The 26,673-nt window shown below is 44.7% G+C and overlaps 1 protein-coding gene across 1 annotated transcript; it reads right to left on the reverse strand.

Moving 5' to 3' along the window:
- Positions 1-26,620, reverse strand: NAA25 (N-alpha-acetyltransferase 25, NatB auxiliary subunit). The gene is given in 25 exon segments (XM_039561057.1): positions 1-3,118; positions 3,251-3,397; positions 3,805-3,915; positions 4,132-4,229; positions 4,655-4,720; positions 5,090-5,213; positions 5,392-5,635; positions 5,883-6,008; positions 6,527-6,678; positions 10,256-10,355; positions 10,912-11,092; positions 11,960-12,046; positions 12,519-12,540; positions 12,542-12,727; positions 14,820-14,932; positions 15,704-15,873; positions 16,196-16,285; positions 17,117-17,228; positions 17,715-17,793; positions 18,189-18,296; positions 19,119-19,193; positions 20,829-20,947; positions 22,566-22,704; positions 23,731-23,816; positions 26,540-26,620. Coding segments are annotated over 25 exon segments (2,916 nt in total). The 5' UTR covers positions 26,598-26,620; the 3' UTR covers positions 1-2,995.
- Between the last annotated feature and the right edge of the window lie 53 nt (positions 26,621-26,673).

Here is a 26,673-nt window from a genome sequence, read left to right on the forward strand (position 1 = left end):
TGATTTGTAACGAAACTGACTTTTATATAAATTATAAACCCATCCAGTTTAAAGCAGTTCAGTTGCAGTTGTGTCACTTAAGTCTGTAGAAGGCTGAGGCGTACATATCTCCTACAGTCATAAATTAACAATAATCAAGGAAGAGGAAGTTCAGATAAGGCTGCAAATACAACAAAAAAAAAATTCCCTAAGTTTACTAGCCGTTAAAATAAAATCATGATTATCAAGGATTGCAAAATATAAATGCAAATTTTGAACAGTTAAAAAGTACAAAAATGATGGACAACACAAACAAGCATTGTACAGTTTGTCCTGTGTGTAGACAAAGCAGGGTAGGAGATTTCCAACCTTTATCTACATGAGACACTGATTTTAAGCTGAGAGGAGTTGAGGAAATCTGTAAAAGGATCGTGGCTCATGATCCCAGTAGTATAAAAGCAGTATTTTTTCAGTCTGTAAACAGTAGTCTTGGTAGCTTCTTCTAGGTATGTTTTTCAATTCATCACCCAAAGAAAATCCAAAACAAAAACAAACCCTAAGAGTGGAAAAAAGGGGAACAGCAGCAATGGGTTATAGCTTGAATTTCTTACCAGGTCCATGTGGGACGTATTCTGGAGGGGAAATGCTCTTTCGTAAGAAATATATAATATATTTAACTGTACACAATTTATAGGGGGAGAGAAATTCTCCCTCAACCAAGCCCCCAGTCAGTCAGTACGGAGTCATTTTTGTACAGTTTCCTCCTAGAGAAACTACAGCTTGGGAAGAGATGGCCTCTGCTTTTAGAAAACACCGGGTAATCCAAAAAGTTCTGTGTTTGACAAGGTTGTCATTCCCAGTGGCTGGAAGTGGAAAGAACAGCAGCTGGCACTGAGAACAGTCAGTATTCCCTGTGCTGGAAGTGAGCGAGCCATGGTTCCGTCCTGTCCCAGCCCCTGCCTCAGATGACACAAGTCCCCCCAGCAGTTTCAGTTCTGCTTTCAAAGGATGCAGGAAACTTTTTTTAAACCCAACTTCTGCTTTCAGGCACACAGGAGGATTTTAAACGCTTGGTTCTCTTAACCTGAAACCTCACTTGCATTGTCACCATCACTTATTGATACGACTGAGTTCAACCTGGTGTAGCAGCAGCGGAAGGCAACTCCAGCCTGGATCAGCCCTGGACCGTCCCCTCTGTGTCAGCTTTGCTGGTGTTTGTGCAAAGCCCTCTGGAACCAGCACTGCTGTGGGGAGGGAGGGGACAGGGACAGCAGCACTGCCACTGTGTCCCCGTAGCTGAGAAGGGCAGTGCCCATTTCTGGCTCAGGGCTGCTCTGAACTGCACCACCTCAGCACTGGGGCTGTTTTCACTCACCCTACACATCTGACAGCATCACCTTCACTCACCAGCCTTGCTTTAATTTAAGGAGCATACCCTTCTTTCAAAAAAGGTATTTCTATACAACATTACAGTTCTGGGGTTTTTTTTCTTTTTCTTTTTTTTTTTTTTTCCCAGTAAAAGTATTACTATAAAACAGACTTAACACATTTTGGTATTCCTCCAGCCCAGAGCACTTACCAGACATTGTGATTCAACCATCAGGACATCCTTTACAATTTGACAACCTGCAGACATTCTTCTTCTTTCCCTTTCAGGATGGGGTAAAGCAAAACTAAATCCAGCAAGAGCAGCTATGGGACTTTTTTTTTTTTTTTTTTTTTAATACAGGGGATTTATTAAAAAAATACTCTCATCAACGTTCTAGCATTACTAACAAAACAGAGGAGATGACAAAGGCAGTCAGCTCTTTTCAAACTTTAAATCTAGACTCGGATACCTGCAGCTCTAAACCAGGAGATGAGGAATCTGTTGAGTCTGACCTGTCCCTTGTATTGCAGGTACACGAACTTTTTTTTGCCTATCAATTTTAGGCTGCACTGCTCTTTGAACACGAAAAAACCCAGCAGAAATGCAGATTCTGTGGGAGCAGATGATATGGTCACACTTTCTAACAGAAAGCTTCATGAGCCAGTGCTTGGATAATCAAAGTTCAAACTGCAAAAAGCAAGCACACAGGTACAAAAAGGATCTCAGCCTCAGACCACAGCGGAAGCAAAAGTTACCTCTGCCAACTTAAAACCAAAGCCAATAGGATTTCATTTCTATTAAAATATTGAAGTCTTAAAGTTTCAGTAATCTAAATACACTTTTTTAAAAAGTCATGACATTGCTGTTTGACATTAAACTGACAGGATACCAGCGCAGTGTCACACTTCACTGCAGCCATTATATACAAGGTCTCTGGTTTTGTCTTTTTTTTTGCTGAAACACCCATTCCCATCTCTCTCTCTCTCTGAAGTCTGCTCCTCATCACATTTGCAGAAAACAACCCGTGTGCACAGACACCTCCTCCCTCCCACTCTCTCCTGGAGGAACCTGCCCCAGCTCTGGGCACAGATGATTCCTAGCCCACCATAGAGGCCTCACCTCTCCCTGATGGACCAACACATGGAATTCTGTCAGTAGGACCAGGTGGTTTGCAGACAAAACAGGCAGTTCCAAGCTGGGCTCAGTTCATCAGAAGCGGCTGAACGTGGATCTACAATTCCTGCATTTCTAAGGCAAGGACCATACAAAAATTATGAACACTGTATGGTGATGAAAATATCCTTGGAGATAGATGCTTTACACTGGATTGCTATTGCTGCTTCTAAAGACCATCTCCAGTTGGTTCTAGAGATCAAAAGGGAAGAAAGTGAATTTTCTCCTGCTGCAATATGCTTATGAACATGTATAAAAAGTGGTCAAACCCCGGGAAGGGTCCCTGCTTCTCATTTATGTACAATAATTTAAATCAGCTCAATACATCTGTAATACCTAAAAAAATTGTTTCATGATTTTAAGTCCTTCATGCATTATGAGGAAGTTCTGGATTAAAGTGATGGTAGAGTGGATGTTGCTTCTGTCTGGGACTCTGGTGTCACTCCCCTGTGGAGTCTGTCAGGGATGCATTGCTCAAATCTTTAGTTTTTTAATGGTATCGAGTCTCTTTTTCAGCAGCTCTCCAATTTCCTGAACTGAGTGATGGTAACTGCTCTGGACCTTCCCTTGCACAGTCTTTGTAAACTTTTTTTCTTCCTGCAAAGTATAAAAGAGAAATCACTCACTCCACAGCAATTGTTTAAACCCCCCCTTTAAACTTTCTCCAACGTCTCAAACACCAAAAGGAAATTCCTGAGGACCACAGTGTTTGCACAGGGAATCTCTTACCTGTAAAAGCAGAGTGTCCTTGAAGGACAGCTCTTCAAGTTTTAGTGCAGTCAGAATGATTTCAAGCCCTTTGATATGATCTATTACATTGGAAGTTAATGTCTGGAGTTCAGTTACATAATCCAGGAAATGGGTAAATACAGGTGGCTATAAAAACAAACACAGATCTTTAATTTATAAACACACATTAATGTCCACTTTATGTAACTCACTTTGTAATGTCTATAATTCTCTTCTTCCCACCAGTGCTAAGCTATAATTTACCCACCCAGATAAACACTCCCAGCTGACAAGTTTACTGTGGAGCATTCCAGGCAGGAAGTTCAGTGACACCCTGAACTGTATTTCCCATTCAAAAGCTGTCACATGATGTCACATATGACACGTCACCACTTGATTTTAAACAGCCAAAATCAGCCCCAAGTAATCATTACCCCACATCAATCTCCACAAGTTTATGAAAACCAGTTCATGTTATCTATCCTGATTTTTCTTTCAGTATAAATAAGCTGTGTTTAGGGGTGGGAGAAGAGAGAAAGAAATATTGTTTGTACCATTGCTACACTGCTTTCTTTTTTTTTCTTCTTCTTTTTTTGCAGGTTGGATTTAAAAGGTCGGAGGACACTGTCACAGTAACTCGATACCCACAGGGCAATGGAGATCGTCTGGAAAAAAGGTACAAGTATGTTCTAAGTTACATTTACAGGAGGCTTCTGAACTCATTTTAGTGTTCCTGGTAAAACTCAGCATGATTAAAATGTGCAACAAAATCCGCGTTCCCATGAGTGACTGAGATCAAACCTTCACTGTGTTTTAGTCCCAACATTTCTACCTCACAGTACTCTCAAATTTCTAGCTTCCAAAGGAAAAAAAAAAAATACCTCAACAAAGAAGACTAAATTTTCTAGCAGGTTTGGATGAGTTTTCAAGGTGCCATCTCTGACTTCAATCAAATCACCTTTACATTTATTGAACAAGTCTGAAAAGTAAAAAGAAAAGCCTTGTTTAGGATGAAGTAGATCATCTTAAATGTGCATTTTCTGTACAACAGGTATCTGAGGGTAGCATGCGGAACTGTCAGGGCACTGACCATTGAGACAATGAGTCCTCTCCATCTCCTCTGGCTCATTACAAATATTTCCACATCCCTGATGAGCCCCCACTGACCCAAGCACCAGGAGAAGGAGCTGCCCAGGCTGTGAGATAAATGCACTGAAGGGCACAGCACGTTCTGAGCACGCAGCAGCTTCAGCACACAAGCCAAGGGCAATCCCAGCCTTGTTATGAAGCTCTCACAGGGTCTGCAGATGCATCACCACAGCCCATCCCTGCAGACACTCCACAGCCATCCTCAGACAGCCAGGAAGCTCTGCCTTAGTGCCTGCTCTTTGAAGTACCATTTACCTGTCAGTCGTTCTACTAAAGACTTGAAACTATTCCCTATTCTTTCCTGGATTTCTGCGGAATCTTCTGGAAAAAAGAAAGAAAAAAAAAAAAAAAAAAGATAAGCTACAAACTTCTGTATTTTCTGCTTCCAGAACACCAAGAGGCATTTAAATGCAGTTTAGTGTCAGTAGTCAAAAGTAAAGGCAACTGCTTTCAAAGAGAAGCCAGTATTACATCAACATATACTGTACAAAAATGAAGACTTACATAAAACATTAAATGAAGGCACTGGCTCTCAGATAATTTAGTGTCAGACAGAAAATTAACACACAAGTAACAGTTTTGAGTCCACATCCTCCAACGCCCAGCAGTTTTCAGACTAAACAGAGACATGTGGCTCCCTCCCACCACACACCACGGCAATGTGGTCAAACCCCTGCCCCAAACACTTACCTAAGCCATTGGTATCTAGTTCATAAATATCACTAACAAGATAAAACAAGCTAGTCTGGCACTGACAGCTGCCATTGCTGAAGAAGCCAGCCATTCGGGTAGGAGGAGGGCCAAGGACAGGATACTAGGCAAGAAGCAAAGAAAAAGATAAAAGTGTTGCAGCTTTTCCTCATCCCACCCAGTGCCTGGCTCATCTCCCAGTCAGTCACACACCACAAACCCAGGGGCAGTTAAGGGCACTCTGCAGCCTGCACGATGCATTCATGGTCAACATTTGGGGAGAGCTTTTGTCTTACTGGTACCTGGATTTTTTGTTCTAGAAACTTCTTCCCTGAATCCACTGCTGCTTCCAGCTGCTGCAGCAGGGCTCGGATCGTGTCAATCTTGGATGAGACACCGTTCTCTGCAGTCTTTTCAGAGTTCTTTGGTTGGATGGTGTGACCAAGAGTTGGGAGTCCGCTCACCAGCCTCAAAGTTAAGGACCGGATTCGCAACCACAGGGTTTCCTCTTCCAGGGAGAGCTTCCGATGTTCCTCAGAAATGTCCCTAGAGAAAGGCACCAAAGCTCTTCAGGCAAATGCTCCAGGCACAAAAGCCTACCCAAAGCTCTCCAGTTCTGTATGAAGAGGAAGGAGTGGTCAGAAATTCAGAAAACTATTAACATCTAAAAGGGCAGTACTGCCAGAAGTGGTGGATGGTGCTTAAGTCAGCCAGCCCAGGGAACACTGAAATATGGGAATTACCCTGGAAGGAATTTCTTTGCTATGTGTGAGTTGAAGTTATTTCTACTCACCTGTCTTTTGGATCCCAGCTAAACAGGACTGTCAGGTCTCTGTTGTCTCGCAGATCTTTCCATGGAATGTCATCCTCCTCTGGGCTCAGACTCATGGACTTTATACTTTCTTCTAAACTGGTTGATCTGTAGGTAAGAACAAGCAGCACTCAATCAAACATCTGATCACTGCAAAGGGAAAACAACTCACTAACAGACCATGTTGTGTGCACTGCTCAGCTCTTCCCTGTGCCAGGAATGTGACACACATGGCACTGACAAGGATGTGAAGGGACAGCAAATCAGAATCACAGAATGCTTAAAGTTTAAAAGTCCTTTAAGATCACCAGGTCCAACCACCAAGGCAGCACCACCACCATGGTCACCAATAAACCACATCCTCAGTGCCCTCCCACACGTTTTCTGAACACTTCCAGGCATGGTGACTCCACTGCTTCCCTGGGCAGCCTGTTCCAATGCTTGACAACACTTTCCATGAAGGAATTATTTTAAACCTCCTCGGTGCAACCTGAGACCATTAAAGCAGAGTGAAGCTTTAGGGGCAGAGCTTCAACTCCCAGGTCTCTGCAGGTCCAACTCCCCAAGGTCCCTCTTGGCCCGTGCTCTGCCCATTCCCAGTTTTCCCCTGCAGGAGCTGTACTCACATATTTGCTTCAAGTAAGAGGTCCAACAACATCCGCTCGGTGCGAACCTGTGCGAAGTGAAGTGAGGAGTTCAGCCTGTTCCTAAACGCGATGAATTCCGGGATCTTCTCGAACGCCCCGTACTTGTAGGCTTGGATGATGTATTCTGAGGTCTGGAACACAACACACACCAGCCCTCATTAGTGACTTCCCAAATTAGGAATAACCAACAAGATCACTGCCAAGAAACTGCATTTCTGTGGTTTTTATGAGCCCAGAGGTGCAGGACATGGCAGATCTTCAATCCCTGGGAGAAGTTTGCACTTCTGCTTCTCCAGGTCACCCCAGCAGTTTTGCTACTTTAAATTGGGAATGCCCAGATGCTCCATGGGCAGTGAAGTTTAACAACCAAACCAACACTAAATGTTGTCACCACAATGAAAAATACTTCACAGAGATGCTTCTGGAAGACTTTTTTTTCCTTCCTTTTCCTTTTAGATGCATGACTGAAACCATTCAATCATCATTTCATGGTGAGAAATACTTCCAGGCAAAAGAAATATATCCCAGATTTTCTGGAACTGACTTGGATGTGCATCACATATCACCACAACATAGATTTAAAAAAAAAAAAATTACTCACACAATTTTTGTTTCTCTTTTTTATTAAAGTTTTGAATATAGCATCACACAGTGTGTACATAGCACAACACAAACACCAAAGGAAACTCTCAGGGTCGATGGGATATTTTGCTTTCCCTCTGATGAAATGCAGCAATACAAGGCAGGCAGCCAATATTTCACTTCAGTCCAAGCAATCTCCAAAAAAAGAGATTTTTATGATGAAGGAGCCCCAAACAAGCAGTATTTTAGTGAAAATGTCTATCTGTAAACACAGAGTGAACTATTTCTGCTCCCAGCCATGAGGAATGGCTGAGTTTTTACATCAGAATTAGTCCACAACTGAGAAATTCTGGCAAATCAAGTATTTTCTTCTGAACAAAGTTATGAACTGCACTAAACATGAGAGGCACCAAAAAAGGCCTCCACTTAACTGAATTCTGTATGGTCCTAACAGACTCAACCTGTCTGGAAGGCTCTGAGAGACCAGAAGGCAACACTCACAGAACCAAACCACCTTTCCTTTCCCTCCAAACCAAGAAAAGTCCTCTAAGGAGTTGTCTTTATTCTTTTTTTTTTTCCCCTAAGTAATTTGGTTATTTGCACCAAATGAAAAAAATATGCCAAATATTCAACAACATACCCTCTGATCAACAGCCTTGCAGAAGTGACTGTCAGGGCTATGGGCTCTAATTCAACTGCATCCACGTGGTTTTAAAATCCCCCCAGGACACGGTGGAGTGGTTTGCCTGCAGTATCTGGAGAGATTAAAGATGGATGGACACAAGAAAATTAGAGAGATTACTAGTGATTCTGCATAGCTGAAGGAGGACTATCTCGAGGAGGATAAAATTGCCTTTTTAGTTTTGGCCAAATATAGCAATGCTGCCTTCTCTCTCCTCCCTGTCCTTGGCATCGTCTCCCAGAGCAGGAATAGTGGCAGGATTGCACAGCATCCCACATGGCTGTTACTCATGGGACCACTCTGACACAGGATTCACGTCAGGCTGTGAAGTTCAGCAAGTCAGGAGAATGGATTTATCCAAAGCAAGGAGCCTGATTCAGGAGCTCTATTTTTATGCCAGACCACTTGGTTTACATCCCACACTTCCTGCTCCAGGCAGAGTCCCACACACAGCTCTGTGCTGTGACATTCCAGCTATCTCAGCATCGACCTAGGGAGGAGCAGGCAGCACCAGAAATCTGTAAAAAGGGAACTTTTAAAGGATAATCCTCCTTTAACACAGCAGATATGCTTACAAGGCTTGAGTGGGAGCTGCCTCATGAAGGGGCAACCCCAGCAGAACCGCAGCAGTCAGAAACTGGGAGCAGATCCTGACCTTGTGACATGTTTTATGGCAAGGAATCCTTCTTCATCCCCACGCCTGTCATACCACCATCCTCAGGGAACAGCACCCTGAACTGAGCCTTCGCCTCCTGCAATTCCCGGTTGCAAGAACTGCTTTAGAGGCATTTCCCAACAAAAGGATCTTAAGGAGACAACCACTGGAAGTGTCCAGAACACAGGAGAGATTTGGCTACCTGAGAGCAACAACAGCTCATGGTCCTTTGGCTGCAACACTGTCTCCAAGACAAGATGTGAGGGGGCTCCAGAATCTCATCCTCATCTTGTCACATGAGGAATTCTGTCCTCCTGCTGCACCACTTCTGCCCCTCTTGAAATTCCAGTATTTTAAGGTGTAGGAGCAAGGCAACATCTTTTTGGGATTTCTGGAACACGAGTTGTGTTTTCCTGCCAACAGCACCTGGAATGCAGCCATCACCATCCATGTACAGATGTTGAGCCACTGGAGACATCCAACTCTTCTCTGCCACAAGCACCTTCATTCATGCCACAGAGAACAACCTGCTCCCAAGGGAACCACACCTCAATTGCTGCACATTGTTTTCCATGGAAAGATGATTTCTTGATGCTTTACAGCACAGCATTCCCAAGGAGAGGAATCACATCCAGAAGTTTTTTCAGTTAACTTCTCCACCTGGCGCCCAGCAGTCATGGGTTTCATTCAGACAGTTGGTTCCAGGGATGTTTTTCATTAACATCCACCAAAGGAATTTTAAATGAGACTGAAAAGTTACACCTCAGTTAAAAAAAAAAAAAAAAAAAAAAAAAAAGCTGTCTGGATCCAGGGCTTCACTCCCAGGAATCCAAAGCCTCTTAGCAAGCAGAAAAAAAAAGAGCAACTGAGGGATGCAGAGCAGAGCGAGCTCCCATCCCATTGTACAATCCACGTGCATCCCTCAGGAAAACCTGTGTGTCAGACACAGCTCACAGAACTCAGCATGTACTCTCCAGGCACAGGGAAATGGCAATGGGAATCCTGTACACAGGAATCACCTGGGCTGCCAACAGAGCAAGGCTGCTACTTCTGAGTGATTTCTGTGTGAGCATCTTTACTACTCAGTACAGATAATTCCCGTGGTTTTTATCTATTGCTGGCATAGTGGGAAAGCAAATTGTGTGACTGCAGAGCCTCGGGAGCCAACTTAGCCAGTGACTGACTGGCAGATTTACAACTGGATTGCACCTTTGTTTCTTAGAAAATCAAAATAATCTTCTTCACCTACCTCTCAACAGTGCCCAAGGTGTAAAATTTAAATACACAGGATATATTCTCACTCCTCAGAACGGGATGGTCCCTTTAATGTGAAGTGCACCCCCCACCATCCACTAAAACACACAGCTCCAGTGATTGTAACATAAAGGACTCATCATGTGCCATCCCCATCCTGACCCACCATCCCTGGCTGCTCTAGAACTTTCCAAAATGCCAGATTTATGACACCAGCACTTATTTCCACATGACATTCCACTTCAATTATTGCACAAAATCACAAGCATTAATTTAAAAGCAATCCTACCTGTTTTACGAGGAGCATTAAAACTGGCTTTAATAGAAAGGAAGCTGAAGCAAAACCTCAGGTAATAGAAAGTCACAAACTTGTAGTAGAAAATGGAGGTTGAAGCAACCTTTTATTACAAAGCTGCACCTACCACTGCTCTTTGTTATGTTTTAAACCACAACATTTCCCCAAGCCTTGCACAGGGGCTTCTCTAAGACACTTTGCTGTGTTACAAAGTTATGGGGGGAGTTTCTTTCAACTTACATCTTTCTGGTTGGAGTGGAAAAACCTGAGTGCAAAGTTGCAGGATTGGGAAGCAGCAGCGTAGTGGCCCAGGGAGCCGGCGTAGCGCGTCAGGAGATAACTGCAACAAACAGCACGAGGCAAACGTCAGCCACTGCCCTGGCAAACAGCTGCACAGGAGCCATCTGGGCATTTAACAGCATTAACAGCACTCATGGGCAAGTTCAGGCTTTCAGTGGAATGAATTCTCCGTTTTTTAAAAGCAGTATGTGAGGGCTTAGAGTTCTGTCTTCACCTCAAGTGTGCAAGAGCTGCTCAGTGAGATACCCCCAAACACACCAGCCAAGGGCTTTTGGTGTGTTGGCTTTTGCTGGTGCTCCCAGGCTTTGCTGAGCAACAACCCAAGCTGGAACACCAAGCTCTGCCTGGCAGCCAGCCAGCCATTCCACCAATTTCCTTCAGATTAATTAATACCCTAAAAAAATCCAACACACATCAAAACCACATGGGGAAGCTACCCTACAAAAAAGGGGAGCATACAGTGGATGTGCCTCCCAAAATCCCAGAACACTTTACACAACAGCGCGCGAAAATGTGACAGTCTGCTGAAATGTGGATGCTGCAGCTGTCAGGATGGGCGGCAGCAGGACTGATTATTCTCAGTATGTACCACCCACCCGATGGTGTCGTGCTGGATGTGCTTGGCGTCGAGGCTGGAGTAGAGCTCCGAGACGGGCTCGAAGGCGCCGAGCCGGCAGTAGATCCGGATGAGCAGCAGCTTAAACTGAGCATTGGAGGGACTGTGAGACAGCCCTTCCTCCAGGAGAGTCAGGCACTGCCACACGGCCGCCTCTTCACCTGGTGACAGACACAACACAGGCAGGTGTGAGCAGGGACAGGCGCCGAGCACCCCCGGCACAATTCCCTTCCCCATGTTACACAATGCTCAGAGCGCTGCCTGGGATTTCAGTGTGCAGATGGTCCGATGTAACACCTGCTTCAGCACTCCAGCTGCTCCCTGAGGGAATGATGGGGGAATAATCCGTCCCAGGGAATATCTAGCTCACATCTGCACAGAGCACACTGCAAGCAAAGTGACCTTCCCTGATGAATCCTGGACTGTTTGGGAATTCCAGCTTGCACACTGCAAAAGAGCCAGGAATTCAAGAGCCAACATCCACCTTCCTGCCAGGAACCTGACCATGGATTTACTCAGGTTAAAGACCGAATCTTCCTTGGGAATGACAAGGGTGTAACAGGTAACTACAAGGAAGGGCAGGAATATACACGTGAACGTCCCACACTGGACACTGGCATTAAGAGACTTAACACAAGGAGCAGGGGTGGAGCCGAGGCAAATTTAATTCAGGGAACAGGTCCCAGCAAGTCTAGAAACAAGGAATCCAAAAGGCAAAGTATATCAGAAGAGAAAGAAACACTCTCAAAACACTTCTGATATCAGAAAGGAGCTGTCAGCAGAACTCATGCAAAGGGAGAGAAAAAAGGAATTAATCAGAAAAATTAAATCTGTTTAGAGGTCAGTGAGATTCAGATCGGACACCAGCTGATCAGAGGGACTCCTGAAATACCTCATATTGCAAAAAACAACCCAGAAAGCTCCAGGCCTAACAAGCCATGCCAGGCACTCACTGGCCACAGGGACACAGTCTGCCTTTCGCAACCTCCTGCAGAGGTGTTAAGCAAGGCACAGTTTTGGGAACGTACCTTCCAGCCACAGATCAAGCAGCAGGTGAACTGCAAGCAGGCAGTAATAATCTGAAAACTGCAATTCAGTTTTCAAACAAGATTTCCCTAAAAAGAGAAAAAACCAGTTACCCCTTGAATTAGTAACAGTGCTGCCAGCTGATCTCACAGTCAGGATTATTGAGTGGCACCACGATCAGAGACAGCACCACAGCTTCATTTATAAACTCAGAATTGTCTTAAAATCCAAACAACTGTACACACCACTGAGTGGCCTTTGGGGCACTTCAAACACTGACATCTGCTGAAAGAAGAACTGACTCCCACAGCTGCAAGATTTACAAAATAACTCCTGATCACCAATGTGTCCTATGCACACCAGTGAGAAAACCTGGCTTTGCTTAAAAGCACAGGCAATTCTGCAAAGTACAAACATACCATCTGAACTACCCAGGAAAGCCTCATTTAAGATACACAACTGAAAAGAAAAAAATTAAAAGGAACCACAATTCAGGGAAGGTGAAGGGTAGAATCAGAAAGGACAAAGCCAAGTTTTACCAGCATTACAGATTTTCCTCACCGAACTCCAGCCCGTGGCGGTACCCGCAGCATCAGCTCCCGCACCACCGCCAGCTTCTGCTTCTTCTCCATGGCGTGGTAGATCCCCAGCAGCCTGGAGAGCTGCACCACACACAGGTGCTGCTGCAGGGCCTTGATGTCACCAGGCAGAGCCACCTCGTTCTCGGCCGCCGCCGCCAGCGGGATCACGTCCAGCAGCTGCCGGATGAACTGCACGAGAAACACCAAAGCAAAGGCTGCAGCGCTGCACCAATGGGAAGCAGCATTTCCTCCCTCCAATCAAGCCAAAAAAGCAAGGTGGAAATATCGATGTTGATGTCACACTGAATCAGTGGTTCAAGAGCAGCCTTTGAGATTTTTTTTTTTTTGAGTTGCACTCAATAGGTTTTACTAAGTTTCATCAAACAGATGGAGGGAAGAAAAATCAGAGGCAGGTTTCCAATTCATTCACACTGCCAGGGAGTTCAAGCACCTGTTAACATTCATGGTAATAAGAGGCATTAAAGTAATTAGTTACTGACAGGCTTCACAGCACACTTGTAGGCAATGGTGGCTTTGCAGTGTTACATTTTCCCTCAGCTCTGAAGTAAAGTGCAGTACTCAGTGAGGTCATCAACTCTGATTAATGACTTCTTTTTGGAATTAAGCTGTAAGAAAAGCAGCTTCTCATTGTTTAGTTTTAATGGGAGACAGAAGACTCCTCACAACACACAGGGCTGGGCAGCAGCTTCTTGCTCTAAAATCCAACAGTTAAATTTGAGTTAAAGCCAATGAATTCAGCTTTACTACACTTGGTATTGACATGTAAGAACTGCATCAAATGCAAGCCTGAGGCAAAAAGCTCAACAGCCAGAGAGGAGCAGCACCAAGCACAACACACACCACTTCCAGTTTTCCCAAAGAATTTGATGAGTGCTGTGTTGACAGATCTTTTCAGTTTGAAACTCTGCCAAGCTGAGCAAGGTCAACCACATCACTGGCTCTACTCTCCAATTCACACCTCTAGGAAGTCAAGGTTGGTGTCATGACCATTATTTCTGGACTATTTCACATGTCTGTGGCCCAGCAAGATCACCACAATCTCAGCTACTGAAGTGGAACTCTCATTTCAAAACTCATCAGCACTTCAGCACCACGAAACCTCCTCAGCTCCTCGTGTCCTTGACCAAGTTAAACTGCTGCAGATGCTGCTTCAGGGACAGCCAGAAAACTTTCCAATACATCAGTTTGACACTATATATATTCCAGAAAACATTCAGTAAATCAGCACCAGTTTTAAGGGCAGACAAAGTTTTAGAGTCAGAGTCATGGTTTTACGAGCACTGTGACAAAACTGTAGTCTAAACTATTATTAAACATAGTTTTTTCACCCCTAGTTTAGAATTTGTTTCCTGGAAAGTTAGGATGGAAGCTGTTCAGTACTTCAGGGCTCCCTTGCAACAGAATCACCATTTCCAGGACTAGGATTTCAGGATCCTGCTGGCCACATTTCTTGCCAGTGGGCTAAAAACACACCTTTAAACATAAAACATCAGCAACACCCCTCTGTGCCAGAGCCACCAGTCCCATGAGCAGTGGGGCTGTGGGAAGAGCTTGCATTAGGAGTCAAAAAATATTTTAATAAACCAAGAGAACCTCTCCACCTACACTTTGTTTACCAACATTTTATCCCCAGGCTCTGGCTGATCCCAGATTCCCTGCCTTCCCCAGCGCTGAGCCCTGGACACAATGGCTCAGACAAACACTGGGGTGAGTGACAGAATTCCCAGCTGCTGAAGTCACTCTGGGCTGCTCATGACTCTGCACAAATGAGCTTTTCAGTTCCAGAGAGCTGTTCAGAAAGAGGTTCTGGAAAAAACTGCCACAGGTGCTTCCACGACCCCCGGAGTGGGGTCAGCATGTCCCTTCTTTGGCACTGCCAGAGCCAAGCAAAACATCTGTGACACCTTCCCTCCATTAAATGAGGGGGCAGCTTTTTCCCATTAAACAGGTAACTTTGAGCTCAAAGCACCCTGCCACCTTGAAAAATGGAAATAAAAATGCCAAAGGAATACAAGATCAGAGACTTTGCAGGATCAAACTTAGCTTTAACCATCCAGTAAAAATCCTCTGAATGAAACTTCTCAAGTGTTCAGATGTTCATGATTATTTTCTACAGCATAAAGAGTTCCTGAATTTCAAACAGAAATTAAAAAATTGGTGTTTCCAGTCTTTTAATATGATCCACAGGTATTTCATGATAAAGGGACCAGAGCGCAAACCACCACTGCAATTCCTGCCAGCACTTCTTCATATTCCTTACCTTTGTGTATTGGCTGGGTGAAAGGAGATCCACAAACACTTTGAGATCAGTAAAACAGCAGGGCTTGTCCCCAAATTTTTTGAAGTATTGGAACATTAGTTCCTCTGGATCACCTAGGAAAAAGGCCAGGTCACCTTTTTAACATGCTCCAGTACAAGTGGAATCTGTAAAATCACTATGAGAAATCTTTGTTCATGCCTTTCCCCCCTCACCCCCTTCAAGATTACAGAGCAATTTAGAAAACAGAGAGATGCACTACTGCAGATTTTAACAGAGGCTCAATGTCTCTGGTAACCAAGGACACATTAAAAAAAGCCCAAGAGCTTCATTCAAGCTCCTTTAGCAGATAAGAGCTCAGCAATCCAAGCAGGCACACGCAACCTCCGCTTATCTCACCACGGCTTCTTTTGGGATGGAAAAACAAAAGGAATTAGGAAATAGCACAGATGTTGCTCTAATCACATCCCTTTCACTGATTCCCTAAATGCCATTTTGTAATGCAGGTTTTTAAAAAGCAAAACCCAGCAGTGCTGCCATAAAAACTTAAATCAAAAACCCACCCAGAGATTCCAGTGTCAACAGCAAGACTTTCCACCAGGAACACAATGTCAGTGACTGGATGCTCCTAGACCCCAGAGGTCATTTTGAAAACTTCCCTGCTGGCTGTTCCAAGCCCTGGAGCAGTCTGGAAATACCTGCCTTTTCTCAAAGCTCATCTTCCAATGCTTTTAACATTCTTTACATACAGAACAGCAGGTATTTTTTCCTACTGAATACTGTATTTAACTCAGCGATTCAGCAGAAAGTTTGTTCCAAGTTTGTGCTCTCTCCCCCTCTCTCCAAGGGACGAACAGCCCCACTCCTCACCAGGCAGGGGCTCTTACCCAGTTTGTACTCATCGTTGCAGCCTCTGTGTCGCAGGCGCCTGATCAGCTCCAGTTTGGCCAAATACGGTCCCCGGAGCGGCCGGGAGCTCTTGGACTCCTCCGTTATCCTCTCCTCGATGAAGTTCACAGCCTGCTCGATGGAACAGTGCACCTCTCCTTCCAGAGAACTGCAAGCACACAGGCAAAAGGTTCTTGGAGAGTTCCCACTGATAACACACGCTCAGCACGCTCCCAGGAGAGGGAAATGATGGATTCTCCAACTCAATCGCCACAGAAAACATGAGCTGGAAGAGTTCTATAATGAACAAACTGCTTCCATAAGCTATTCCCAGCCTCCACATAAAAGCATGGAAAACACACAAAAAAGCAGGGAAAACACATCATTTGGGCTCTGACATCAAGAAGTCACTCTAATATTGAATATATGAATCCAAACAATTTGCTCTACCACAAAGGGAAAAGAAATCCACAGCAAAACTCTCAACTTACTGCTCTTCCTCTGCTGGAGGCGTCCAGGATTCATCAATGAGTTGAAACACTGAATCAAAGTACGTTATATAAAACTGCCAATCATCTGAGCTGAAACAAAAATCAGGCACAGGACAAAATTTAGGGAATTGCCAAAACAATTAACAGTTAAAAACTTCATTTCTTGCCAAAGCTAATTAAGGAATAGCACAAAATCATATTACAGAAAAATCCCAACTGTAATCATAAAAATGTTTCCCCTTGAAAAGGTCTCAAATCTTAGGAGCACCCTCATCCTGAATTTCTGGAAACATATTAAGCAAAACCATTTCAATTCAAAACTGAGGCAAGCTACAAACTCTCCTCGTAAAATTCACATTCCAGTCAGAGCTCAGCAACATCCCCACAAAATGTGAAGGCAGAAGTTTCTCTCCTGCATTTAACTTATGTCCAAGATGAGAGCACAGCTAAATTCAAAAGCAAACACCACATCTCTCCTGACAGTTCTGAGACAGATTTGATCACACTGGAATGTTCTGTCTCCTGATGCATCTGTTCCAAGCATTACACGCATTCCCCGTGATAAAGTCTGGCCAAGTGGGAGAAATTTAGATGTAGAGAATTAAACATAAATCATGGACAGGATGGGAACTGCAAAGTCAGAGCTGGACAATCAGCACAGAATTTAGAAATAAGGAGGTAAACAACTTTTTATTGCATTAATGTGTTGCTAAATTCTGCCTGAAAAAGCAGCAGCTCCAGTCCTGACCCTGACTCTCCCTGTGACCGTCACCATGTCTGGCTTTGGAGTGCAATCTCTGGAAAAGCCTCCTGATAGCCTCCTATTTTAACCACAAAAGCCACCAAAACAAGGCCATTCCCAACCAAGCAGCGATTTTGCTCCATGTTTTCAGCAGGACTGCAGGAATCCTCCCCTCTCACTTTTTGAGCAGCAGCCTCCTGGCCAGTGCGTTGCACTCGGGCCACCTGTGCAGCTTCTTGTACATGGCCATGCACTTGTTCTCCCGGCTCTGCAGCTCACTCGTCAGCTTCTCTGCAGCAAAAAACACAGAAAGCTCAGCTCATCCCTGCATTTCTTCCCTACTCCTTGCATAAACCTTCTTATTCCAGCCCAGCACCAAAGCACCAAGTGTAACACAGCAGCAGGGAGGCCCTCAGAGGATAGAAAGATTTCCTATGGAAGCCTTCATATCCCAATTGCAAGTGCATTTTAATCTTCAGTTAAACTCCTCTAAAATGCAGATATTGAAGACTTTTCGTTTTTGAAGATAGCAGCTACAACCAAGAACATGATCCCAATTTGCCACTGCAAAGCTCAGCACTGAATAGTGTTTAAACACCATAAACAAGTGGATAAAACCAGGTTGCACAAACACCTCCAGAGTTTACACTGAGGTTAAAATTGGTGCTAAGTCAGGCTTCCTAAAATACATATATTTTTGAAGCAGTGCACGAGTCTGAAGCAAAGGGGAACTGCTGTATTGTCCACACAACTCTGATTTATTAAAGAATCAATTACCTCCAAGTTTTCCCCTCACAACATCTAAGGCTTCCTTGTACTTCTCCAAACGTTCCAGGATCATGTAGTACAGTTCCACCTTAAAAGAAACATTACACTGCAATGAAACTTGCCAGGAAAATCATACCCAGGTGTGCCAAAAAAGCAAATAGGGGATACCAGGCCTGCAAAGCTATCTTTAGTATCCCAAAGGGTGCAACACTCAAATTTAGGTCTTTTTTTCCATTCTTAGTTTTCAGGTTTTTCTTGGGGCCTCCCAGAGAGCAAAGCACTTCATCAGTCAAATCAAACACCAAAAAACTGCCTCAGCCACAGCATTCCAAGGCCCTCCTAAGCCCTGCTTTTGGTTTTCCTTCTGTCCCCTACATTCACATTCAATTCCAGAACATTGTTGATTATTTTAAGTTTTCCAAGGCAATCGAGTTCCCTTAACAGCGCATTCCTCGTCTCAACAAAGTTCAAACCAAGCCTTACTTCAGCCTCAGCTTCAATCTTATCCTCTTTCACCATTTTTTCCACCATTCTCTCAGCAAGTGGCAAAAACATCGTCTTGGAGAGGTTTTCATCCTGTGCTGAGATAGACTGAGGAAGAGAGGGATTATTGTAACAGCTCAGCAACTTTCTGTGACGTCCCACCCACTGCTCTTTTCACTTTGGAAGAGGAAAAAAAAAACCAACCCAGGTGCTCCAATCACCCCCAGCCACCTGTTTGGAGCTGCCATCTGTGACCTGAGAGTGCAACTGCTCTGGGAAAAGGCAGCAATAAAATCAGAGCTACACAGAAAAGCTCATTTTTGATCAGATCAACCAGAGCCCTGCATGTCTGAGCACACAAACCTTGTGGTAAAAACATGCAGCCAGAACACTTTTGTGTTTTACACAGCACAGGATTTTAGAGAATATGATTAAAACCCTCCAAGCTTATTTTTGTTTGATTTTGTGTCTGATCAGTGCCCAAATGTGCTGCCTCAACCAGAATCAGCACAGCTGATCTGTGCCTATTCCTGCAGACTTGCTGCTAATTCCAGAGCTCTCATTTATTCCTTCCAAGAGCTTTTATAACCTCGTTAGTGAGGAACAATTCTGACTGAGAAACTGCAGAGAGCTGAGGATTTATTCATTATGTCCCTGCCAAAACGACAGGTGGGTATTAGTGCAGATGAGAGAATAATTTAAGCTGTATAAAGGTGGAAAGGCAGCACTTAAATTGGACTATAAAAACACCTCAGCCTTTCTTTTGGACCAGAACAAAAATGCTACTTAAGGAGGGCTCAGTCCTTCTCCCAACACCAGAAACAGCTCAAACCCACATTTTACCCAAAATCATCTCTAATATTTTCCCTCAGAATGTTTCTGCACCGTCACTGCCACTGCAGCAACAGTCAAACCCAACACTGTACACACCTGCATGATCAGGCTCATCACGGACCAAAAATAATAGGGATTTTTGGGAACAATCTTATAAAGTGCCATTCCAGCCTGAAAAACAGAAGACACAAGTTTCATCATTCTTGAAATAGAATGGTTTCCAAGCTCTCAAGATGGACAACATGGGATTAGCACATGGGAGGACTTCTCCCCAGCCGTGAGCTCTTCCCTCCTGACACACATCCCTAAGGAAAAGGGAGGCTGGAAATGTTTCCAAGGGTTTTGTGTAGGTCTGACAAGGAGCAGCAGTGAGCACTGATTGCCTACACAGATGACAGCTTTAACTGGAAGTGGTAACTCCAGGAGGAAGCAGATCTTTTCTTTAGGAATGAGGGGATACCTCCAGTGCTGAAGGACACACCAAACCCACGCCTGCCTCGAGGAACCAACTGCCCTTCAACACTCACTTCACACACACTCAGACCCCAAATTTGGGGTTGCCTCCACATGCAAAGCAGGGGGAGAAAAGGTCGAGCAGAAAACTTGGTTGAATCCAAGCAGAGCCAAAGAATTCATGATTTTCCCTCACACATTAACAGCTATTCCCACATTTCCCTCACAGCGCCTGTACTTAACAAAAGGACAACAGTTTTACCCCTACAAAATCTGTAATTAATTTTAAGAAGCTACATAATAGTCTACACCACCACAGCTGGACTTTTGTGCCAATTCCCTGACTGCAGCTGGCATTTTCCAGGATTTTCAGCTGGAATACTCCAGAGCACAGGACACTGGGGTTTCTTTTCATTCCCTAATCAGTCCCCATCCACACTCTCTTTGCATCTCTAAATCCAAAAGCACAGGCCAACATCCCCCTCTGACAATGGGATATTGATAATATGATTTGATTCGACTGATACTGAAAGTGATAATTTAACGAGATCCACATTTTTATGTCATTTCAGACATACAACAGGTCACATAAATGTTAATTATTGTTATCTGTGGCATTTTTTCGTGATTGTGATCAGTCACATCTGAAGTTTGGGTTGTAACATGAACTTTGTCATTTCAGGTACACCAATAACTCCTTTTAGTTATTTAAGCCAAACCTGTGCAAAAATTCAAGTCACAGCAGGAACAAGAGGGAGTTTAGCATTTATTTCTTGGCTCTCTGTGCCTTTTTACACAGAAGAGTGAGCACACAGGCCTTGAAAATCATCTTCCATTTATAGGCATTCTCCAGGCACCTCATTTGGAAGGGATCAAAACAAACCCAACCAGTGTGACACTGTGCTGCCAACTGAGAGGGGGGTATCTCAAGTGCTTTTTAGTTTTATTTCACTGAATGACATCAATACAAGTTGTATTTTAGATGCTCAAGTAAGAGCGCGGGGAGGATTTATCTTTCTAAAGTTAACAGAGAACTAAGGAGGGAATCAGGTGTGAAAACATGGATCAGAAGCTCTTCCTAGATGTGTCTATTCCAGAATTCCTTTGCAATACATTGCCAATACAAAACCACAGACCAGTAAAAGGCCCAGCTTTCAGGAAAACTTTTGTCTTCAGACAACCCACCCCCTAAAATATGAGGTTTAAGCCTCTTTCTAAAAACCAACCAAGAGTTTAACTTCTGCATTAAGCCAGCTCAGCTTTTTTGGAAGATTACTCATAACAAGTAAATGAGAGTAAGAGAGAGAGAAAAACACACTCTAAACCATCCAGAACACAAGTTGTTGGTCATACCTGTTGCATCTTCTTGTATTCTCCAACCCTGGCATAGGCCATGAAGAGGTGGGAGTGATACTCTTCACTGTTGGGGACCTTCTTCACAGCTGCCTCATAAAGTTTAGTCACCAGCTCGGCTAAACCAAAACCAGATGCTGGAGTTAAGACCAACTTGGGAATATTTTAAAGCACAGCTCCCTAAAGAGCACCAGGGATGCTCTGAACAGCAACTCCTTGCACTCATCAGCCCCAGAAATGCTGCTCTGGCCCCCAAGCACTACAAACATCAGGCAAAGGAGAAAAGTGCTTTAAAAACTCCAAACAAACCTCAAAATAGACTTAAATCAAAACAGAGTTCAACAGCAGCAACTGAACTGTTCAGAAGAATTTTAAGTCTATTTTTAAAGTAAGTTTGTCTATTTTTGAGCATTAAACTGAATGAAGGTTTCTATTGCTGGCAGAATGACTGCTCCACGTGAATTATGTATCAAAACAAACACTTTCAGAGCCTAAGAGCAAATTAATTATTCTTATCACAGGTTTATTTATATTAATCACACCCTGCTATTTCCCAATTGCCTATATCAGTACTCTAAACAATTACTTCACACTATACTTTTTAATAGCAGGTCTACCATGACAAAATACTTCTGATAGTACAATATGCAAAACTTTCTCACATTTTCATCCTTCCACATTTTTTTTCTTACACAAACAATTGTAGCTCAGAGCAGTGACAGAAAACCAAATGTAATTTGTCTTTCACACAGTTTATACACCCCTGACACAGAGATATAAAACATCTAATTACAATTTTCTTGCAGGACCAAAAGTGGAAGTGCCTCACACCCACCAGCTCCTGAGTTACAAACCTAAAAGTTACAAAGCCCAGCTTAAATTTGTTAACAGTCACAGAGAGGCTCTTGTGATTCACAGGGGTTTATGCTGAAGTCAAAAAATACACAAAAAATTTTGGTATTACTCAACAAATGATGCTTTAACTCCACAAACACACAAAGAAATAAACTGGGACAAAGTAAGCACTGCTCTTTTGCAGACTGATGCAAACACCCTTTTCTGGAGCTGTTTCACCCTTGATCATTTTTCCAGCAGTTCAACAATAAATATTGGTGGTACCACCCACCAAACTCCACAATAAACACTGGTACCACCACACCACACTCCCCAGGAAGCTGCCAGAAACAACAACTCTTCAAGCTGCAGAAAAGCAGGATAGAAGGTCTGGCATCTTTCAGAAAAGCACAGGAAACTTTACTCCAACACTGACATTTAGTATTTTGAAAATACAAATCACTGTGAGGAACCTGACAAAGCTGATGTGGTCAAACTGGGAGGTCAGGATTTCCCTCCTGTTTTTCACCATTTTCCTGAGGCCTGAACCCCTTGACTACATCACACCCTGTGGGATTTGTCAGCTGTCACTCTACTGACAACAAATTCCAGTCGTTTCCTTTACAAAAGTGAACTCCCAGGCTGCTGGATCATTATCAACACGCTTCATTTAGGACCTGCTACACAATCGTGTTCATGAGAAGCCTGAACGAGGGTTTTTTAGCTTTATGAAGATCACTAGAGCCTTACAGGCACTACAACAGGCATCACTTCAATTCCAGGTCTCTTAACAGTCTCTCACATACACAAATCCCGGATTTTGCACATTTCCCACCAAACTGTGGGGCACAAACCTTCTGGAAGAACACAAAGAGAGATTTTTTGGGAGAGGAACAAACTCACGTCTGTGCATTTCCCGGTAGAGAATGGTCAGTGCTTGCAAGGAATTATCATCTGTGGGTTCAAGTGCTGCTACTTCTTGTGCCAGGGCATAGGCTTCATCCTGCTTGCCAGTCCTCTGCAAGCCAATGGCCTTCAGCACCTGTGGACACAACACAGGCAGCTCTCAGAGACACAGTTTGCAACTGGAAACCCTCTCCCTCCTGGTGGGAACAGCTCAAACACCTCATTCCCTCTGCAGAATTCCAGGTTTTATTAAGCTTCTAATCCTCGTGGCTGGAGAGGAAAACTCCCAAATGCAACAGCATCAAAGAAGGGCTCTGAGTCCTTAATAAATGTTGAGGTTGCCCTGAGGCATCACCACATGGTTTTCTCTACCCAGAGGCTGCAAACTGACCTGTCCTGCCAATTTTCCTTAATTTTCTTTCACTAACTGGCCAGAGGGAAGTGACATAAATGAGATTCAGGTCAATGACACTCGCTGCAGCTTGGGGAAGTTTTCAAAATGTAGAAGTGGTGTGAAGTGCAGAGGGAAACCCCCAGGGAAATGAGAAAAGCAGAAAGAGAGTCACACATTTGGGAAAGAGAGGAAGAGAACCCCTTTCCCTCAACAGGGGCACAGCAAAGAGGATGGTGAACCAGCACAAGAGCAAATGCCTCCAAAATCATGGAATCCTGGAATGCTTTGGGTTGGAAGGGACCTTAAAATCATCCAGTTCCACTCCCTGCTACGGGCAGAGTCACCTTCCATAAATCACGCTGCTCCAACCTGGCCTTGAACAATCCTAGGGATAGGGCATCCACAGCTTTTCTGGGACACCTGTTCACCTTATTACATTTTCCTCAGGCTATTCCTCCCAAGGAAATGTTTTGATCCAAACTCCTACAGATGAGTATCCCAACCCCACGGCTCCAAGAGGCATTTTTAAGGCCCAGCCCACATGCCAAGGTCACCTGGAGTGGTGCTGACAATCAGCTCAGGTGGGACCAACACTCCAATCCCTACCAGGGGGTCTGTACAAGTTTTCAGGCAAACAAGATACAGCTGAGCTGGAACAGAGACATTCCAGAGGGCTCAGAAATCACTGTGGAAGTTCCCAGAGAAAGGGACAGCAGAACATCCCGAGCCTCAGGCAGAACAAGCTCGGTGCCCCCCAGTCCCACTCACCTTGGCACAGTGAAGGTCCTTGTGCTTTTTGAGCAGTTTATCTGCTTGCTGGATTGCCATTTTATTATTGCCATTATCGAGATAATCTGCAGAGGAAGAGCACACACAAAATCACACCAGAACACCCAAGGCCATTCTGGAAAGCCACCTCCAATTTTACCATGGAGCATCTGCTGTCACACCGGCAGCACAAACCACATTTTCCCTGTGCAGTTCCTCCTAAGCCAAACATTCAGGAAACGTGTCATTTCAGGGATGAAGGATTCATCTCGTTGTACTGGTTTTAGTCATTCAAACAAGCTTTTGTAATTACTCCATACAGATCATTACAGCAACAAAAGAGACACATAATAGAGAGGATTCTGCAGCAACAGCTCTTTGCTGGCAATGCAGCTCCAGTGCTTTAGCAGGAAAAGTAGAAATTCATTTGGTGTGTCTTTGGGAGACTTTCAATGACTTTTAACAGGCAGGAGGTTAGAAACCAAACACTCACACTCCAGCAAAGTGGGAAATACTTGTCCACAGCATCCAAACCTCAGGCAGAGCAAACCTGTCACCTTGGAGTATCACTACTCTTCCACCAGACTGGTTTTGAAGACACAACTGTGAAATATCAGTATTTCCTAGGGGGATATCCCACTATCAGCTGCAGAAAACCCATCTCCAGACCATTTTCTCCTTTTTTAGCTCGGAATTACAATTTTCAGATTGATCTTCATGTTATTATACAATGACAAGCAAGCAGTTTTAGACCAGGACATAACCCCCACATGCTCCCCTTCCCTCAAAAATTCCTCCTTCCTCACCAAACCCAGCTTTGCTGCCCCTCACGTGCCCAGGGAAGGGGCTGCTCACATTGCTCTGGCCTCTCTCCTGCCAGCTAATTGAAATTACATCACACACCTTTTCCTCATCAAAACCGTCCTTCCCATTTTGAGCCAGAACTCTTTTACTGAGAGGTGAGCCTTGGCAATTCTCGGCACAAATTGTGCATCTATTCTGATTTACAGATTTACATTCAACAGCTTCTATGTTTGCTCCCGTGGCCAGGTGGATGGTGTATATTTAAAGCACAGCTAATTGGGCTCCTGAGCCCATCCACAGCAAACCTCTCAGGAGGCAGTCTCTCCACACTCACCAAAATAAACACTGCTGCCTGAAATCCAGTTTGAAGCCACAAGACACTGTCTTCACTGGGTATTTTAACTTAGGAAAAGCTCTGTGTCACCTTTAACATTAAAACTTTGGGGGATTTCTCAGTGAAGAGGTTTCAAAGGTGTGGAACAGCACATCAGAGGCTTCTTGATTTAAGGCTCTGTCACCCAGTTTAGTGACACACAAATTATCCCCCACGCCGAGCTGCCTGTCTGGGATTAACAGCTGTGCCAAGAACATCTCAGCTTTGGGTGTCCCAAAGTAAATCAAATAACCCTCAAACCTCCCTAAACCACAGCAGAATGAAGAGATTGTATTTTCCTAACAAGTCAGGTTGTTGGAAGTCAAAGCAGCTTCCAAAGGAAATGAAGCTAAAGGAAAATAAACTTCAGCCTACGTTAGTCTGTAGGTGGGGATGTTCAAAGGCTGGAAATGCAACACCTGAACCTTCAGGTGAAGGGAGAACAAGTCAAGATCAAAGATAACCAGAGCTGTCGAGGAATCCTGGGGAACCACGGCACAAACCCAAGCACACTCTGAAATCCAGAGCCAGACCTTGGACCTCATACTGCAGCTCCCCAGCTGATGATGTGGGGAAGTTGTGTGTTTATCACACACTTTATTTTGGGTTCTGCAGCACCACAGCCTGAGTTCAAACCTTGCACTGCAGATAATCCTTCCCAGAACGAGCAGAAAGGAATTCTAAAGCTCTCCCCCAAAATGAACACGGCGAGATCCTCAACATCATCTACTTCAAAATCAGCCGAATTTACCCAGATTTTTCTATTAATACAATTTCTTACACAGGTTATGACAAAAATAACTGCACATCAATGAAACTGCCAATCACAGAAGGGGTGGAAAACTAAGGAAAAAACCTTAAAACCGTTACATAAAGACAAACTGCAATGAACTTGAACACTTTTAATCGAACAAAAGCATCTTCCTCCCTTTTCTTGGAACCCATCACGGACTCAGCCTGTACTGCACCATCCCTCTGCCCCAGTAAAGGACATCCCAAAGCACGTCCAGCCCCCAAACCAGGGCAGCGTCTGTAGGGAGAGGTTTTTATCCGTGCTGAAAAAGTTAAGAACGTTTTACTAAATCTCTATCAAATCTTCAGTTTTAGGGACGAAACGATACCGTAGCCCCGGGAAGTGTTTTCCTTTTCTTTCTCCCTATTTGCATAGAGCCAACCTTTGCCTACAACCTCTGAAGCAACCCCAACAGCACAGAACACCCTCGGAAATACCCGGGGACACCACAACACCGGACAATTCCTAAAGACACCGTCTCCTTCCACTTCTCTCCTGCCTCCCAATTAATTCCCCCAACAGCGTCACCGCTCCGTGCCACAACATCCAACACAACTCCGGGGCATCCGCGGCTGCTCCTTCAGGGATTAATCCACTCCCGGCTCCTCCGCAGCAGCGCAAAAAGCGCCGGCCGGGGTTACCTCGGCTGCGAGCGGCGCCGGCTGCGACCCCCCCCCCCCTCCCCAGGCCGAGGGGACACCCCGGGGCGCCGCGGGACCCCGGCCCGGCCGGGCGGGCGCCGCAGCCGCCGCGGGGCCGGGAGCGCGGGAGGGGAGCGGGGGGACTCGGCGGGGCCGCGGCGGCGGCGGGGCGGCGGCGGGGGCGCGGGGGGTCCGTACCGTAGATGGGCCGCAGGCGGCGGTCGTTGGGGTCCTGCACATGGCCCCGCGCCGCCATGATGAGAGCGCAGAACGCAGCGCGCAGCCGCGGCCGGGGGCGGGGAACGGGGAACGGGCCGGCGGGGCGGGGCTGC

Source organism: Corvus cornix, chromosome 15 (assembly GCF_000738735.6).
Source record: "Corvus cornix cornix isolate S_Up_H32 chromosome 15, ASM73873v5, whole genome shotgun sequence".
In the NCBI taxonomy this organism is placed as follows: Eukaryota; Metazoa; Chordata; class Aves; order Passeriformes; family Corvidae; genus Corvus; species Corvus cornix.